The following is a 17,019-nucleotide window of genomic DNA, read 5'->3' on the forward strand; positions in this document are numbered from 1 at the left end:
TAATATATATTGTATCTTCCGGGGATAGGGTGGGGGGCGACAACAAATCTGAGAATATAAAAAATCCCAAATTGGATTGAAACCTCTTGAATTTCTCGTACTTACAAGTAGATTGATGTAATAAAACCAACCATAAATCTGGGGATGCAGAGCCCCTCCCTCTTCTCACATTTTCCCCTTTTATTTCAACTTGCCGCACGATCTGTCAGGAAATGGAAACTCGGAGAAAGATCTAAGATGTCATAAAATTCATGTATCTTAGGAAAATCGCGCGGGAAAGAAATACGTTAGCCAAATTTTTATGAGTATCGCTATGAATTAAAATTAGTCCGTAATAAATATATCACGAATGTTGATAATCGGAGAGATATGGGACAGAAATAAAACATTTTAGAAATAAATTGCTGGAGAATAATAGTCTAGATTAAAAAACGCCCGTTACGTTTCAGCGATGCATAAGGGATAAGAGATGAAATTAACCATATAAATTATTTACGATCGACTTAAAATGTGGTGTATCGTTCCGGACTATATTTCTAATCCGGCGCATCGTAAATACGATGTGTCCATAATCATAAAGTGCCGGAACGGACAGTTACGAGAGCGCCATTCGCTGAATTGCAACTATCGGTTTCTATCAACGAATGGAATGTTTGCGTGAGAATACGCGGTATCACGGGAGGAGAATACACCGTGTGTTTGTCGAGCACAAATTGGGAAGACACTCGACACACATACATATACACACATATTATGCCAATATCGAGCGATTCCTCGTCGCGCGCGCACGCCAGTGAAGAGCGCATCACGATATGTAAGGGATAAAGTTTCACTATCGGGGCGGAATATTTCTCTCTCTTTTTCTCTATCGAACACAAGATCCCTCGCTCCCGTCTGAGACGCCGCGAATAATGGAATACGTGTGTCTATCGGATGTACGTAAGAGAGGACAATGCGCATAAATCCATTCTCAAGTTGATAGATATGCAATGTGCTCACGCGGCACCGACTGAAAACGGATCGCTGACCCTTTCTATTGTTGGGAAGCAGCTTCTATTATAGTCACATACGCGAGAAATATGTTTGCAACATTTCTGATTCGCGAATCCGCTCTACGAGATCAAAATAGCCCTCACAATTCTTTTTTTCAAACCGAATATTAATAATTAGAAGAGAGCTACAGATAAAAGCATTAATAATAATCGCGGAGATAACAATTAATCTAATGATAATAGCAATTTCTTGAAAATAATATTGATCATAGTAATTTGGAGTTTTTATAAAATTTCATATTCTCAATTAAAACAGTTATGGAGAAGAAGATATAATAAATTACGAAAAATATAGATATCAATAATAACAATATATATAATTCTGAAAATAAATCATTCTTAAATTAAGAAAACTGTATGGAAAATTATTTTTAAAATATGTATTTTTTTATTTGTATCTTATATATATGTATTCTTTATATTTTTTTAGAGAATTATTTTTTTTACAGAATTACTATTGTTTGTCAAGTTTCGATATTTTAATCATTACTGTTATCGATTGCCATTATTTCACTTCGTCTAGCTCTTCCTATCAATCATGCATTATTGAATCAATGTGCAATTAATAATTACGGATGATTAATGTAAGTTATTCCAGCTGATCGTGAATCCCCAGTCGATTGCTAATTAGCGCAATTGTGATTATTAATGATAATGTTATACAATCAATCATTATCGCTAATTCTCGCGTAATGTACAACATGAAAATTATAGTTTTTGCATCAAATTTGCGAGACAATATTTCAGCTGTTATTCATAGGTACCCTGGTGCTACGATATTTGCGTGTGATATAGATGCATTAACACATATAAAGTAATTTCAACTGTATTGCATTTATATTAAATATTACGTGACAAGCTATATAATTGTTTCTTAGAAATAAAATGTATATTGTATATCTATTATCATTTAATATTTTTATTTTTTCAAAATAATAAATTGCAAATATGTTTGATTTTTTTAATTTAATTTAATGCATACCATATAACGATTCTTGCAAAAGTGGAGAAAAGTTTTAATTCAAACTCATAGCTATTAAAAAAAATGAAGCGAAAAACGCGATTTATGAATCGATATTTTCATGCTCTGGTAACGAGCAGAAAGTAGCTGAGGCAATGGAACTTCCGGGTTAAGTGGATGAGAAAAGTTTCCCTAATATTACCGGCAAGAGAGAGATTGATCTGCAGCCGAGCTCGTCGAAGGGATTAGTCGTAGCCCTGGCTAGTCCCGTGCGATTTTCATCAGGTGGATGATACTTTAACTATAGATTAAAGGATTCGTTTGGCAAGCTGAAATGAGATCTATCTTCCCTATGAGACCGAAAACCCAAATCAGCTGATAGAAGGAGGAGGAGGAGGAGGAGGAGGGTGGGAAGAGGGGGGGGGGAGGGATACGTCGAAAGGGAAATACGCTATCGAGACGACGAATTTACGGGTATTTGGAAAAGATTTCACCTTGATAGAGTCCCCGTGAACGAATCTACTTGGCAGCATTTGCGCAAAATGCTACACGATACAACGAATCGCTTCGAATATCTTTTCAAGAAACGAATTTATTTCGCATGATTCTGTAAAAATCCGGTAAAACCGTACGCGAATTTAATATTTTTTACAAAATTATATATTTGTGAATTAATTATGTATTTAATTTATGTATAATCGCGTGCGATCTTCGCTTAATCGGCGAAAGATACAGGGGGAGGGGCACAGATATTCCGGTAATTCTCGACTAGTTTACGATTGGAAGCGCTGATTATTATAAATCGCACGCGTTAACATCGGATTTAATTTACAAGGAGCTGTTGAGAGCTCCATCGATAACCGACAAGCTGATGACTCTCGCGAGAATGCGAATGCTAGGAAGCGCCGTTCGACATTATCGAAGCCCGCGATATCCATCAACCTAATGGTCTCGCGGCTAAGGCGAGCGTGTAAAGCTCATTAAAAGCTCGTTAGAAAGCCGCCCATCGGCGTGCGGACCGGGACGGTCGAAGTAACCGTGGACGTTGTTGCCGGGAAATCGGTCAGAAAAGTGACGGCTGTGAATGCAAGGGAAATAAAAGTTTTACTCGCGATTTACGCGACGCTAAAAATCCCTCGACTTTCTCTCGTCAAACAAGCATACGCTTGCACGTTTTACGCAACGGTAGCAAAATTTTTAGAAATGCATTTTTACGTAAATTTTTGATAAAATTTATTCCATCATGTAATGCTTGTGCAAACATTTTTTGGGACATTTCTCAATATTTGCTCTAATCCACGCAAAAACAATAAATTGGCATGTTTAGGAATAATTATTAATATTTTCTTATAAATGCTGAAATATATAAACGCGAATAATACTAAGATCAAATAAACTGAAATAAAAATATAGTAATTTTTTTTATGTCGTAAACTTTTTACTTACCTGAATCATAGTGTCGCCGTTGACTTTCAATTTAGATTGGAAGTTGCTCTGCTCCAAGAGAATCTTTGCGTTATTAATGTACACGTCCGCGGTATACTTTCCTGGTGTTCTAGTGATCCATAGGGGTGGATTGCCCTCCAGTTCGGAAGATATCGAGTCTCTCAGCTCTTCGATCGTTAGAGGCCGGTTCGCTGCAACCGACAAGGAAAATATCTTGTTAATACTTTACACCGTAAAATGTATCTCGGATGTTAAAATGTTTCTTTTCATCGATGCACGGATGAATACGCTTCAATAGAGTTACTTTAGTTTTCGCCAAACAAAACTGCGAAGATTGCGATTTGCTTCTTCGAGAACCGCAAAGTTTTTTTTTAGTTTTCAGGAAGATTTTTATTCTCGGTAAAAAAGAATAATGCGGGAAAAGATAGAGAAAGAAATGGAGAAAGAGAGAGAAAAACGCACGAAGAAAAATGCTAAAAATAACATAAATGGCGAATGGGATAGAAACTGGAGATAGAGCAAACTTCAAAAAGTCCACGGAAAAGCTACAATGCTCGTCGCTTTATTATCCCGTTACCGAGAGAACGTCCTCGTAATCTTGAGGTTTTTTCCTCTCACGCGAGCATATAGTAAGAAGCGGAGAGCAGACACGTTCTTGCTATTATTATTTGATATCGCGAGAAAGACGCAGTTATGATACAAATTTATAGAACTGAATATTTCATTAAAATTTGCAAAACAGTAAAATATTTTTTTAGATTCTTAAATTTTCATGGATATTTAAACTTTTTTTCATTCATGTTTATACAATATAATCTATAAATTTTTTGATGTCACATTAATTCTAAATATAATTTTCTTTAGATGTCTTATATTAAAAAATTATTTCTCGAATATATATTATTTTATAAGAGATAGGGTTCGGGATAAATGAAACTGATAAAATTAAATAGTAGATATTTACAATTAGATAATTTTATTTGCATTTTAATATAAATGCCTATTAAATAAATCTCTCATCACAGTATTTTAAATTTTTACTTTCTTCTAACGATCAAACCAAATTAAAATTAAAATCTCGATTAAAATTTCTAATTTTTCTCCCTTTAGTCTTAACAGAATCAGAGTATCTTCGTATTTTTTTTTTGTTTTTTTTTTCGACTACGATCTATCGAATATCGCGGCAAAAGTAGCATTATAGTTTCTAAGAACAGCTTGCTCGCACACAAGCGAACGCGAGTATCGTGCAAGCTCTCGGAAAGCCCAATCTCCGCGAAGAAGAAAGCGGGCTGTCCGTTGTATCGACAACAATGACGCTCATTACGAACGCTGGGAATTGAGTCGCGTTTCGTAAACTACCGGTCGTTTTATCCATAAAAGTTTCCGGGACAAGAAGCGGTCGGCGCCGTAGAATTTCGTTTTCTCGGCAGCACCGACGACGATTCGGACGCGACGTCCTTGCGGGAAATAATTTTCCTCGTCCGCGAGCTTCCCGCAAAATTGCATCGCGGGCAGAATATATCGCGTTTATCCGCGTCGACTGGAAATATTTTTCGCCCTCGACATTCGAATCAAAGAGGAGACAATTGCGGCTAAACTTTCGGCTCTTTTATTCCTTTCAATTTTCATCTTCTTCATTACTTCCAGGCATTTCTTCTTCTTCTTCTTCTTTTTTTTTAATTTTTTAATTTTTGACGCTCGCACGTAGACAGGAAGGTAAGAAAACTCTCTTTAATATGCGTAACTATGTCGATGGTGATTCGCACGCAGAGAACTTTGACGATCCGTCGACGCGTGCGTACGCACCACTAAAGCTCACGATAATCGTAAAATTTATGATCCGCCGCGATATACATACATACATAGTTCTAAACTGGAACGATTTACGATATCGGAAAAAGTCGCTCATCGCAGTGCCGAGGATAACATTTATGACGGCAGTTTGAAACATAAAACTTTAACCAATTGTCTTTTATGCGCCGTTCTCAAACATTTTCCGTCATATACACAACAATTGCACGATATAAAAAATAAACGTTGTTGATCGGTTGGAAACGAATCTTTATAAGAGAGAGAAAAAAAATGGCTGGATAATATATGTATATATACCACTTAGATAAAGTTTAATATAATGATAACTGCCATGAAAAAAAGTTTATATATACTTGAACAATTTTTTCAAGCTACATCTTATTAAGATAAATTTCTTTCGATACGTTATTCTTTTGGCGTAAAGTGACTTCTGGCTTATCCTGTACGTACAAGCTTGGAGAAGCTTACTGTTCGAGGAACCCATTAAGCCACGCCATATACTACACGCTTTTATATTTCCGTGACGCATCGTCAATCACCCCAGAATGATTGCATGCATGATCTTTCTTCCGCTGAAAAGCTTCAGAACGGGATATGCAAAGAGCGCGTATACACGTATATAAAATGTATCAGAGTTTCAATATATTACGAAATACCGCGTATATATGAATTTGGATGCAAGCTGCATTCATTCTGCAATTATTTCGAGTGTGTCAATATTTTTATGAAAAAATCTAATATTTTAAAAATTGTTTAATTTTTTTATTATAGATTATTGCAAAATATCGTTCTCCTATCAATAAATAGTTAGAAATTTTTTTTTTCGGCTTTTATTATTTTATATAAAATATTTAACTGTTATATACATAAATATGTACTTTCCGGATAATTTAGCTTGCATTGGGAAAGTTTTTAATATTTGTTATTAAATATTAAAATTTAATCAAATATTTATCTTGGATACATGTACTCTGTATTCGGAGGCAAAATTTTTTTCGGATCGCCAAGATTCAGCTGTAATTCAGCATAGAAATACGAAACACGTTCGAACATTGATTAAGTGTCGATGAACAGCGATAGCATTATCGATCGAATCGGTTTATCGCGAATCGACGAACGAAGCTTCATTCGTGCGCCCCGGCTGTGGATTTTTATAGCGCGTCTCTCTCCGTCGAAGCGCATTTTTCTTGTTACGCCAGAGAGTGCTTTATGCGACGTGATCGAGTCGCGGGAACGATCGTATGCCTCTCACAGGGTAATATCTCCAAGCTCGGGGGCTCGCGAGCGTTTTGTCCCAGCAGCCGAGCCTTTTCGCCCTTTCAACGAGGCGACCGAATGATTAAGCTGCCGATCGATTCGCATTTATTTTCTTCCCTTTCCCCGTGAACCCCACCTGTCCAATCCGTCGCAGCGGCGGATGCGGGGCACAGGTGCTACGGCCGACCACAAAACGAAAAACAACCCGCGCAAAGCTGCTTGCGCATCGATTTATATCCCCCATTCTCCTTTATCCGCAGCATCCGCCTCGCGCGAGCGCGACGTCTCTACTCGTCTCTTCTGTCCGTTTTCGACGTATCCGAAATCCGACTTTCAAACACGCACGTGGATTTCGCCTGATGAGGACGAACTGCGCGTTGCTTTATTCGGGCTATGATGGATGTTTTCACGCGGTGTAGATATATATTGTATAGATAGATATTTTTTTATACTTCATAGAGAAAAAAAATTTCTTTTACTAGGTATAATATATAACAAAGATAACAGAAATTAAAAACGTTATAAATCGAAAGATTTGTATAGAGGAGCGTCTATAATAAATAAGTAAGCGTATGATCAGAGGAAATTTTAAAAAGTTATAACATTAATTAGAGATTAAAATAAGATCATAATTTTTATTTTATTTTTTTAGAAAATTCTTAAATTTTGAAATTACTGAATTTCAATTCTTTCATCTTGTGAATCTAAGTTTATAAAATCTGAGATATAACATCGAATTTTTTTTTTAAATGAAATTTCAATATTTCTTTCTCCGCTATTACAATATAGCTTTTTTTATATAGCATATATCTGTATATCACATGGAAACATAACAAGTTTTATGTTTTGATAAAATACATTTATATGCATTTATGATATTCTATCCATATCCGAGAAGAAAAAAGGCAGGACCATAACAGATGCTTTAACAGAGGCTCTAACTCTAACAGATGCTATCATATGGCGCCAGCTAGCGGTACAAGGCTCGTTTAATGCCAGCTGACGCGTTCGGTTGCAGTCGTTTGCGTGTGGTCGCATAGTGTGTTTCTCAGTGAATGATTCGTTCCTCTTGTCTACGCTACTCGAGGTATATATTTAAGACAGACATATATTCGGCAGCTCGGTATCAGCGCCGGTTGCAAAATGGAGAACGTTTCCGTGTCCAAGGTAAGTGATACGACGCATGCAACCTGTTGCTATTACCTGCTTAACCTCAAAATGCGAAGTCAATGCGCGATAACGATGCTGTGAATAGAGATTCATATATTACCATCCCTTTTGCCTTAAAAGTTTAGTAAAAATCGTTAATGTCTTTGTTGAGAATTTTTTCCTTTATATATATGTGTGTGTGTGTGATACTATTTTCATCTATATTATTAGAAGATTATTTTATAAATCTGTTTAAATTCGAATTGGTTTTTTTTTTATTTTTTAAATAGCTTATATAGTATAAAAAGTTGACAGAAAATTAATTGTGCTTGTTTAATATTAATATTTGTTTGACATGTAAAATTTGTATGTATATTTTGCATTACGCATCAATGTAATTACATTACACATTTATACATCAATAGAATTACATATTACACATCAATGTAATTACACACATTACATATTAACATTAGCTTATACAATAATTTCATTTATATTTGCAATTTGTGATCATTTATTAACATGTTATCTTTAACACAGGCATATGTATCTTCGATCAGATTAATTGCTAAAGTGAGCCAATACTACAAACATAAATAAGCAATTAATTTTACAAATAATAAATTAACAAAATTATATATTACTCATTTCATGACTGTCATTTCTCCGGACATTTTTCTTCTCTATTTTTTTGTTGTTCCATATTGATACTATATTAACTTGAGACTAATTGAGATGCAATAATCGGGGAAGTTAATTATTTGCGCAGATTAACAATCGCTGTTAGCAGGGAATAATCGCGTTTGGCATCTCTTAGTATTTGTTACTTGATCGTATCTGGAGAGATAATACGATGTTTTCTTCGAGTCACGTCGTACGTAAGGATACCAACACTATTGTATATAAACAACATAGCATTATATACGAATTTTCTCTCAGGATGTATTTAATATGTATAGTCATTATTGATTATTGAATATCATAATATTTATCAACCTCTTGTACCACAAAACAAAGCAATGGAATATTTTTGGATACCGCATTTTGCGAATATCTACTTTCAATTTTAACTTATATATATATATATATATATATATCTATTTACTTATATTATAATTAGGGATGGTAAAATTGCCATAAAATGTGTAGGTATATTATTATATATAAAATAAAGTTGTATTCCATAACGTCGGAGTGCTATGTATCGCGTGATCATAATTAACCATGTTTTCGCACATGAATGACAAAAAAGCAATAAACAAGAGGGGAGAAGCAGAAACAAAAGGTTCGGGGAGGTATCGGAATGGAATGGGATAACCATGAAATGAGCAATTCAAAAAATTATTAGTACTCTACAAGTATTATTCATTTATCATTATAAATAAAATTATAAGTAGAATTTAATATTGCTCGCTTCGCGAGCAATGATTCACTCGAGCAATTAATTTGCGTATGAAAAAAATTTTAATTTTTTAATTTTAATTTTAATTTTAATTTTAATACCAAAATTAAAAGAAAAATAATTTTTTTGATATACTTTTAAAGTGGCAAAAACAATAATATCGTTAATTTAGTGCTAATTCGAGACAAATATGGCATAGGTAATTAGAGCGTAGTATCAATCGTAATTTTTTTAAGGGTGTATTTGCTTACAAAGGAAGTTACAAAATTGGCAAGAAGAAAAAAAAAGTTAAATGCCCAGAATATTTTAACGAACCCTGGTATGTTGCATATAGCGAAACTTGGAGATATATTGAACAGGCTGCAGAGGTACAGTATATCATGCATTTAGCTTCATCCATAAATCTCAATTTAACAGAAGCCGGACTATCTAACGAAATACATTAATATTTCAGAATGTCAGATCCAAAATGTTTCAACAGGTTATGTTCAATTTGGAGACTTATGTGTCAAAAATAAAATCGAGTCCATTAAATACAATGTCCTATGAAATAGCTACAGCTATTTTGTTAACAGGTGAAAATAGATGTTAGACTTGCTGCAATTTTTATAAAAGATTATATTTTAACATCTTTTCTCTAACACACAAATCTAAATTATCTAACAATCTACTTAAGTTAAAATTTTATTTTGGAATAATTTCGAATTACTAAGGAAATATCTCTTTCTTGAAGAAATTTCGATAAATATTTATAAATGAATTAAAATGATAGGAGTTAATGTTCCCGATCACACGACACTTTTCGATACGCTGGTATCTAAGTTTAGTGAGATAACGTCGCATATAGCAGTGCTATGGAGCAAAGACTGTAACAGTGTGAAAAACATCATCGAAGATACTGTATATCAATTTATTCAAAAATCGGAATCGGTTAGTTTACAATAATAGTTATGTAGGAGCTTTATTTATATTGCAATCTTTAAACAGAAATTATCATTATTATTTGTAGGATGATGTTCCTCAAGTGCGTAAGAATCAATGCACTATGCGTGCCTTAAAAGAATGGTTTGCCGAATATCACGATTTGGAAGATCCTTTAGTCATAATTTTACCGGATTTTGAAAGCTTTTCCATTAATATTTTGCACGATTTTATCTTGGTGTTAAGGTATTTTTAATGATAATATTTTCATGGACGCGTTAAATAGGGCTGTAAATGCAAATATATCTTGTACGAGCAATAAATTATTTAATTTCACGCACGTGATAAACAATTTATGTGTGTGTATTATCGAAAAATATTTTCTAACGAAAAATTTTCGCAGTTCGTACAGAAGTACATTGAAGTTCATACTTATATTTGGTGTCGCAACAACATTACATATTGTACATAGATCACTGACATATGATGTCACGTCGAAATTAGTAGTGCAGGCAAGTTAAGCAAATTTTTTGCACAACCGCTAGTAATATTTTTACATTATTTGTCACTTTTTTTCTTTTTCTTTTTTAGGTATTCTATACACAAACACAAGTCGAAACACTATCTGATATAGTAGAGAGCACTGTCTTCTCCACAAAGATTCCATTTAAATTGATCGGTCGTGCGTTTCAATTACTAACCGATATTTTTCTGTTCTATGATTTTTCGGTCGATAATTTCTTACAAAACTTCAAGGTAACGAAAAATGAAAGAATCAATTCATCGCGACCGACAATAGATTACTTATAAATCGTGATTTTTTTTTTAGATATGTATGATACAGCACTTTTACGACAACAATATAAGCTCTCTGTGTTGTAAACCAAAACATATCAAAGAAAAAATATCTAAACTCACAGACGAGAATATCGCAGATATTAAAAGTTTACCGTCTATTGCAAAATACTTAAAGACATCTAGCAAAGTAACGAATGGGAACGATAAGCTGAGCGACAAAGAATTTAAGGTTCGTTCTGTTTACGAGAATTAAAAGAAGGGGACTATCAAAAATAATATTATTAATAACAGATATTATCAATAACAGAAAAATCTTTTAATTAATACGTTATAATTGAGTTTATATATTTTTGAAATTTTAATTTAATATCTCATTATCGAGCCGCTTAATATTGTAATGAAAAGGATAATTTTTTTCTTTTTTAATGATACTTTTCGAAATTTGCGGCTAAATAGAATTGTTATTGACATATAATCGTTATTTATATATAATTTTTGATTACTATATGTATTTTCGAATTATTCTTTTAAACTTATTTTTTCGTAGGAACTATTGGAACTGTTATTGTATAGATTTCACAATTATATGAATCAATTTTTAATCGTTTTGAGATGTTTACACTGCTTAGTTGCCCCATTGCCAGGCGCGCCAATGGGCAAACAGGTAATATAATTCAGCAATTTGCGTCGAAATTTATTCACAAAAAACGCATATATGAGTATATTTCAAAAATCGGAATCGTGAAATAATATGAAAATCGTTTTAGTTACGGGAGATTTACACCAAAGCAGTTTACACGAATAATCTCACAGACTCGTGTGAATATAAAGAATGTCTGAAATTATTGGGATTTTTATCGAAGGAGGAACTCCTCTCGAAACTCGAATCTATCATAAGGATCATTGAAAATTCTAAAGATCCACTGATTAAGAAAATTAAAATCAATCTCATCTCTCATATGAATACGATTCGAGAAGCTAGCTTAAACACCATGAAGGATTCTTCCGAAACAATCAGTGTGGAAGAAAAGCTTAGTCGTATGCAACTAAAGGAAGTATGTGCGAATATCATTTTATAATCTTATTAATTTTTTCGCGCTCGAAAACTTCACATAACGTTATAACTATCTTCTATCGCGAACTAATATTTTGTATTAAATAACATTGAGCATGCGATGAAATATATATAAGTATTTTTAAAATACTTTATATATATATATATATAAAGTAAACGCGGATTTTACCATTTTATATAAAGTCACGAAGGTAAGTTTTTCTCTTTCCGCCGCCGCAATCGAATACAAACAATCAAGATCGGGTGGATTTTGGAGATGAAGATTGAAAGAGACAAGAATGAAAGAGAACGCGATGATTAGTGATTTCTATACAATTCTATCACGTGCCCTCTTTTCAGAAACTGCTTAAAATGAGTCAGCAGCAGTCGCGTTCCGCTTATAAACAGGCGCAGCACGACCTAATCAATTATCTGGACCGAGAAGTGTTTTTCGTTCATCTGGTCGAGCCGAGTCGCGTGACGGCTCACGAGATATTCTGTTACAGCGACGGAAATCAGGCGAAGCATCATATCCGCGGCTCTTTGAGGGCCGCTATACACACGGGATTGAACGATCCGGAGATGTATCTGGATGTGAGTGGACAAGTTCCGCACGCGATTTCGTTAATTCCTCGCGTCATCGCACATATCGGGAACGAAAATTCGTTTACGGCAAATTTGTAGTTTTGCGCGAAATTGAGTCTTTAAATAATATATAAATGGGGGGACATTTATATATATATGCAAATTTTCGCATTTCATTAATATTCACACACTAATTTTAGTATGAAAGCGGCAAGAGAGGAGATGATATCGTTTCATCTCTTTATTCATGCATTTTTAACGCTGAATCACTTGTGATTCGTGATTTTAAATTATTCAAACTTTACATCTTTACTCTCTAATATTTTCGGTTTTTTTTTCTTGGTTCCTTTTTTTCGATACTTTCAAATTCACATGTCGAAATTAATATCATACAATTCATTTTTAAATACAATAGTCGATCTTTCAACGAATCGATCTCGCCCCGCGGGTCGTCGCGATATTTAATCTTCTTTTATATGAGCGATTCATTGGCAACCGCTGAAAAAAATTGCGCTCCATCTATTTTTCCGCGATGCATTTAATTGGAAATGGATATTTCAGTGCGACTGTTGCAAATTGGAGAACGACGACGACATTCCACGCACGCTGCCCGACCTAAGTATAATTTATAAGCTGCATTTGGAATCCAGGAAGCTGATCAATATGTACGACTGGCTGCAGGTAACAATCCCGGCCCGTGCTCATGTTTACAGGTTAATCCCTGTTACACTTACGGTCACGAACCTAGACCGACCGTCTCGTGATTTTAATCGCCGCCGCCGTCGCGAGTGATTCACGCAAGCACGTCATTGTAAGCAAGGCGCACACAAGGGGTGCCGAGTGCTTTATCGCCGGCCGGTTGTTAGCTGGTAAAATGCTTCTTGTGAAAATTGCGCCGGCGAAAACGCGCTCTGAAGCTGAACCGTTCAACGACGCCGATCGCGAGAGAATTATTGGACGTTTAACATAGATGAGAGATTTAAAACTCTTTTTTTTTTTTTTTTGTAATAGAACTTTTTTTTTCGATGTTTTATATTAAATTTTTTTTCGGTAAAAAATTTAAGACCTTTGTATTCTTCAAGATCCTTAAGTTCTTATCGTTTGAAATATTTTTGACATTCTCGGAATTTTAGATTATTCCACATTTCGATCGTGTATTTTTAGTTTTATCGTTAAGACGATGCAATCGATACATTTCTTTATAGGCGTTCCTGACAATCGTTGATCCGCAAGCCCAGTCTACGGAGCAGCGCGATGTGAATCCGCGACTGCAGTATCCTTTACAAAAGTTTTCGCGTGAAACAACCTTCGCGTTCAACGTGATCGGCCCTCGTCGAGATTTGTATTATCTACGTTGCTTTTGAAATTCATATCATGCCTTCTAACGCGCGAATCCTACTCCGTAGATGTAACTTGGGCGAACTATTGTAGATGCCTCCTAGTTTGAATAATTCGCACGTATTATCTCGCATTTCATCACGTAGTAACTTATCCTTAACGGGGAGGATTCACAGAGCTCGGTTTACTCAAGCGGTTGCAGCCTTGCAGTTCCTCGGCTTCGTCAAGACTTCTCGAAGGAAGACGGATCATGTAAAACGCCTTACGTAATAATAATATTGCGTATTTGATTGTTTGCCTTGTTCGTTCACATAACTTGTTACATATACCTGGTATAAGAACATGTATTTTTGACGTATTTTATTTTGCATCATTTATACGAGTATGAATAAAACAGTATTTTGAAATAAGAGAATTTCTTTTTTTTCTAAGCGCCTGTTGTATACCTCGCAGTTTAAATATTTATTATCTTTCAAAATTCGAAGAATTGAATTATTCAATGATCTTTAATTCTTGATGCTTGATTTTAATTGTGAAAACATGAGAGAGAGATGTAAAAACTGCATGCAATAATTTAATATACATATGTGTATTAATATTTATAACTTTAATAAATGAAGAAAATTAGAAAGGCATGCACAGATCGGATTCAGAGATCCAATTAAGATTACACATATATCTTTACTTAACGGAACAATTTTTATCATGATATCTGAATGATTAAAGATACGCGCTTTATGTATTTATTTCGATCTCCGTTTCTTAGATTCTACGGTGGAAGTTATTATATTGGAGTCCATAGTGCAATAATTTAATGACTCGCATACATATCGATGATCGCGCTTTCTGTATCTGTATAAGTTTTCGCTCATCGTGATCTTGAAATAGGTAAAATTCTCAAGCAAACTGACACGCAACTATTCTTTTTCTCCGGCTCTCAAAAAATCCGCAATATCGATTACACCGTTTTTGCGGCAGTACCGAGCGTGCCGCGCGTTCCACGGAGTTGTGAAAAAAATTCGGCCGAGAACGCACGGCAATCGTTTCCGCATTTTAACGTGGACGAATATCGATTAATTGAATTCCGTCGACTTTTTTTTTTTTTTTTTTTTTTTTTTTTTTTTTTTTTTCTTACCAGATGACACGGTTGAAAGTTAACATTCCAAGCGACAATTTTTAATCCTTCATTCGATGATAGATGAAATTTATTCGTGCCAAAAATTAACACAGTAAAGCCTTTTGAACAATTTTTTAAATAAGATTAAGCGGGCGATGTTTCAAAAGTAATGAAAAGTACAGTTAAAGGAACAAATTTTAGATGACGAATGGCCAATAGTTTTGGAGCTCACCCAATTATGTAATATTATCGGTTTATCTTTCTAACCCACATCGAAGTTTCCCATGTTCCATTATATTCGCGAACGCGACGACATTATCGGTCCTCGTTACACGTCACGTCCTCGCGAACAATTCCCCAGTTACAATCCATTGTCACGAGTATCGTGACGTAGTACATTCGCGGCACAGATCCATCGGGATAACATTCGGACAAAGCCAGACGTAGATCGCCCCCGCGTCTCTCTCTCCCTCTCTCCCTCTCTCTCTCTCTCTCTCTCTCTCTCTCGATATATATAAATCGTAGAACAATTCCGGACTCAAAGGAAACTGACGATGCACAGGAAAGGTTACCGTCTGTGCATCGATAGGGGGATGCACAGGATACGTTAACCCTCAGTTTGCCTTTGACCCTTGGCGAGAAAGGACAAGGGATATGGGGAGGTATGGAAAGGGGTGAGCTTGAATAGCATCCTTCGCTGTGCAGGAGAGCTCAAGGATATAGGGTAACTTTGGTGTCAAAGGAGCGTACTGCGAAATTTCCTGGGAGAACCTTCCCCTACCTGCTTACGATATTTTAATTTTTTAAAGGAAAGAAAAAATCCGTACAATATCAGGATCTACTTAAATATGAAAAATACAATTTTCTAATTATTATATGCTATTAAAAATTTAATTATTTGAAATATAAAAATCCTATGGTTCGTGTATTGTAAAGCAATCGGATGCTTTGACGACAGGATATTTGATTTTTAAAATATGAAAGTTCGGAAAACTCTAAAAATCTACTTGTAATAGATATGCGTGATATACTAAAATATAAGATTCAATGGAAATAGAAGATTCTATTATTAAAAATTACAAATCTAAGGCTATAGAATTTTTTGAGATCTTATGAATGTTTGTGTCGGAAAGCGTCAGAACATAATAATGTCAAAGGAAACGAGAATGCTGAGACTCGGATATTCCGAGGACATTGTTCTATTGGCCTCCGCGAAGGACTTTGGCTCGTATGCAGATGAATGGAGATACGAGGCAGCCGGGCTTGCATATCCGCTTTGCCTTTCACGTTGAACGCGGCGCGACGGGATCGAGCGGTGATATTGATTCGACGCGTTCCCGAAGGTCTCGCTCGGATTGACAGCTATCTTACTTCAAATGGACCGACGCGAGACGGGGTATACTCATACGGGACGGTATGACGGAATATAGATGCATTACAAAAATTGATTAAACGAAATATGGAAATAATTTTTTATTTTAATCAGTATTCAAATTTTGTTGCTTCACTTTAAATATTTTTTCCGGATTAATCTTAATTAAATAAAGATATCAGAGATCATCCTATATGTTTGCCAATACGTGATAGGAGCGGATTACAACTGTCTTGCGAAGAGATAAATTTTCAAAGAGAAAAGTTTTGTTTCAATAACGCCAAATCTATTTTCTCACTCTCTATCTTTCTCGCGTCTCTGATCTTTATCCGCATCCCTTTTCTTCCGACTATCGATCCTCGCGCCTTCCACGTGCCCTGAAGAAAATCCATTTGCAAGAAAAATCTATGAGGAAGGTCCACTTCTCTCCAACTCGAGCAAAGTGCAGATACGCGGCGAGAATCAGTTTTCCGGGTCGGGGCTGCCTAACCTCTCGTAACCTTCGTGCTCAATCGACGGCGCGACCCCGATATCCTTTCGGCATCCTCTTTAACTTGTCGCTATCGTTATATCGGATCTGCTCGGCGACAATCGACGAAGAAACGAAGTCTATTCTTTATCCCGGCTGTACACGCGCGCGCGAACCGACTTGTATATTTCTCGGATACGATTGCAACGATTTCTCTCGCTGAGGCACATAGCTCTCCCGGCGAGACAAAAGGAACAAAACTTTATTCTGTTTCGTGCTGCGA

At 35.3% G+C, this 17,019-nt stretch overlaps 2 protein-coding genes across 5 annotated transcripts in view; one reads left to right on the forward strand and one right to left on the reverse strand.

The window, feature by feature from the left end:
* The window catches only part of Fas1 (fasciclin 1), a 216,280-nt gene that overhangs the window by 52,552 nt on the left and 146,709 nt on the right, over positions 1 to 17,019 (reverse strand). For all 4 annotated transcript variants that reach the window (XM_070293293.1, XM_070293301.1, XM_070293311.1 and 1 more), the window contains exon 3: positions 3,460 to 3,650. In XM_070293293.1, the coding sequence (XP_070149394.1) occupies positions 3,460 to 3,650 (191 nt within the window). The remainder of the gene's footprint in view (positions 1 to 3,459; positions 3,651 to 17,019) is intronic.
* On the forward strand, positions 7,485 to 14,155 carry Orc3 (origin recognition complex subunit 3). The gene is made up of 14 exons (XM_070293323.1): positions 7,485 to 7,695; positions 9,319 to 9,450; positions 9,537 to 9,657; positions 9,855 to 10,012; positions 10,092 to 10,249; positions 10,407 to 10,515; positions 10,595 to 10,759; positions 10,833 to 11,030; positions 11,349 to 11,465; positions 11,569 to 11,856; positions 12,216 to 12,449; positions 13,002 to 13,121; positions 13,646 to 13,713; positions 13,955 to 14,155. The coding sequence occupies exons 1-14, from the start codon at positions 7,672 to 7,674 to the stop codon at positions 14,046 to 14,048; spliced, it is 1,986 nt and encodes a 661-aa protein (XP_070149424.1). The 5' UTR covers positions 7,485 to 7,671; the 3' UTR covers positions 14,049 to 14,155.

The sequence above is a fragment of the Polyergus mexicanus genome, unplaced genomic scaffold (assembly GCF_030449975.1).
Source record: "Polyergus mexicanus isolate NDT 795.1 unplaced genomic scaffold, iyPolMexi1.0 SCAF_1, whole genome shotgun sequence".
Lineage (NCBI taxonomy): Eukaryota > Metazoa > Arthropoda > Insecta > Hymenoptera > Formicidae > Polyergus > Polyergus mexicanus.

What these genes read in the sequence shown, in the direction of transcription:
- Orc3 (XM_070293323.1), top strand. Translation starts at nt 7,672, where the DNA reads ATGGAGAACGTTTCCGTGTCCAAG. An exon ending in ATATTGAACAGGCTGCAGAG is followed by an intron (nt 9,451 to 9,536) that starts GTACAGTATATC and finishes TTAATATTTCAG; the next exon opens with AATGTCAGATCCAAAATGTT. An exon ending in TACAGCTATTTTGTTAACAG is followed by an intron (nt 9,658 to 9,854) that starts GTGAAAATAGAT and finishes TTAAAATGATAG; the next exon opens with GAGTTAATGTTCCCGATCAC.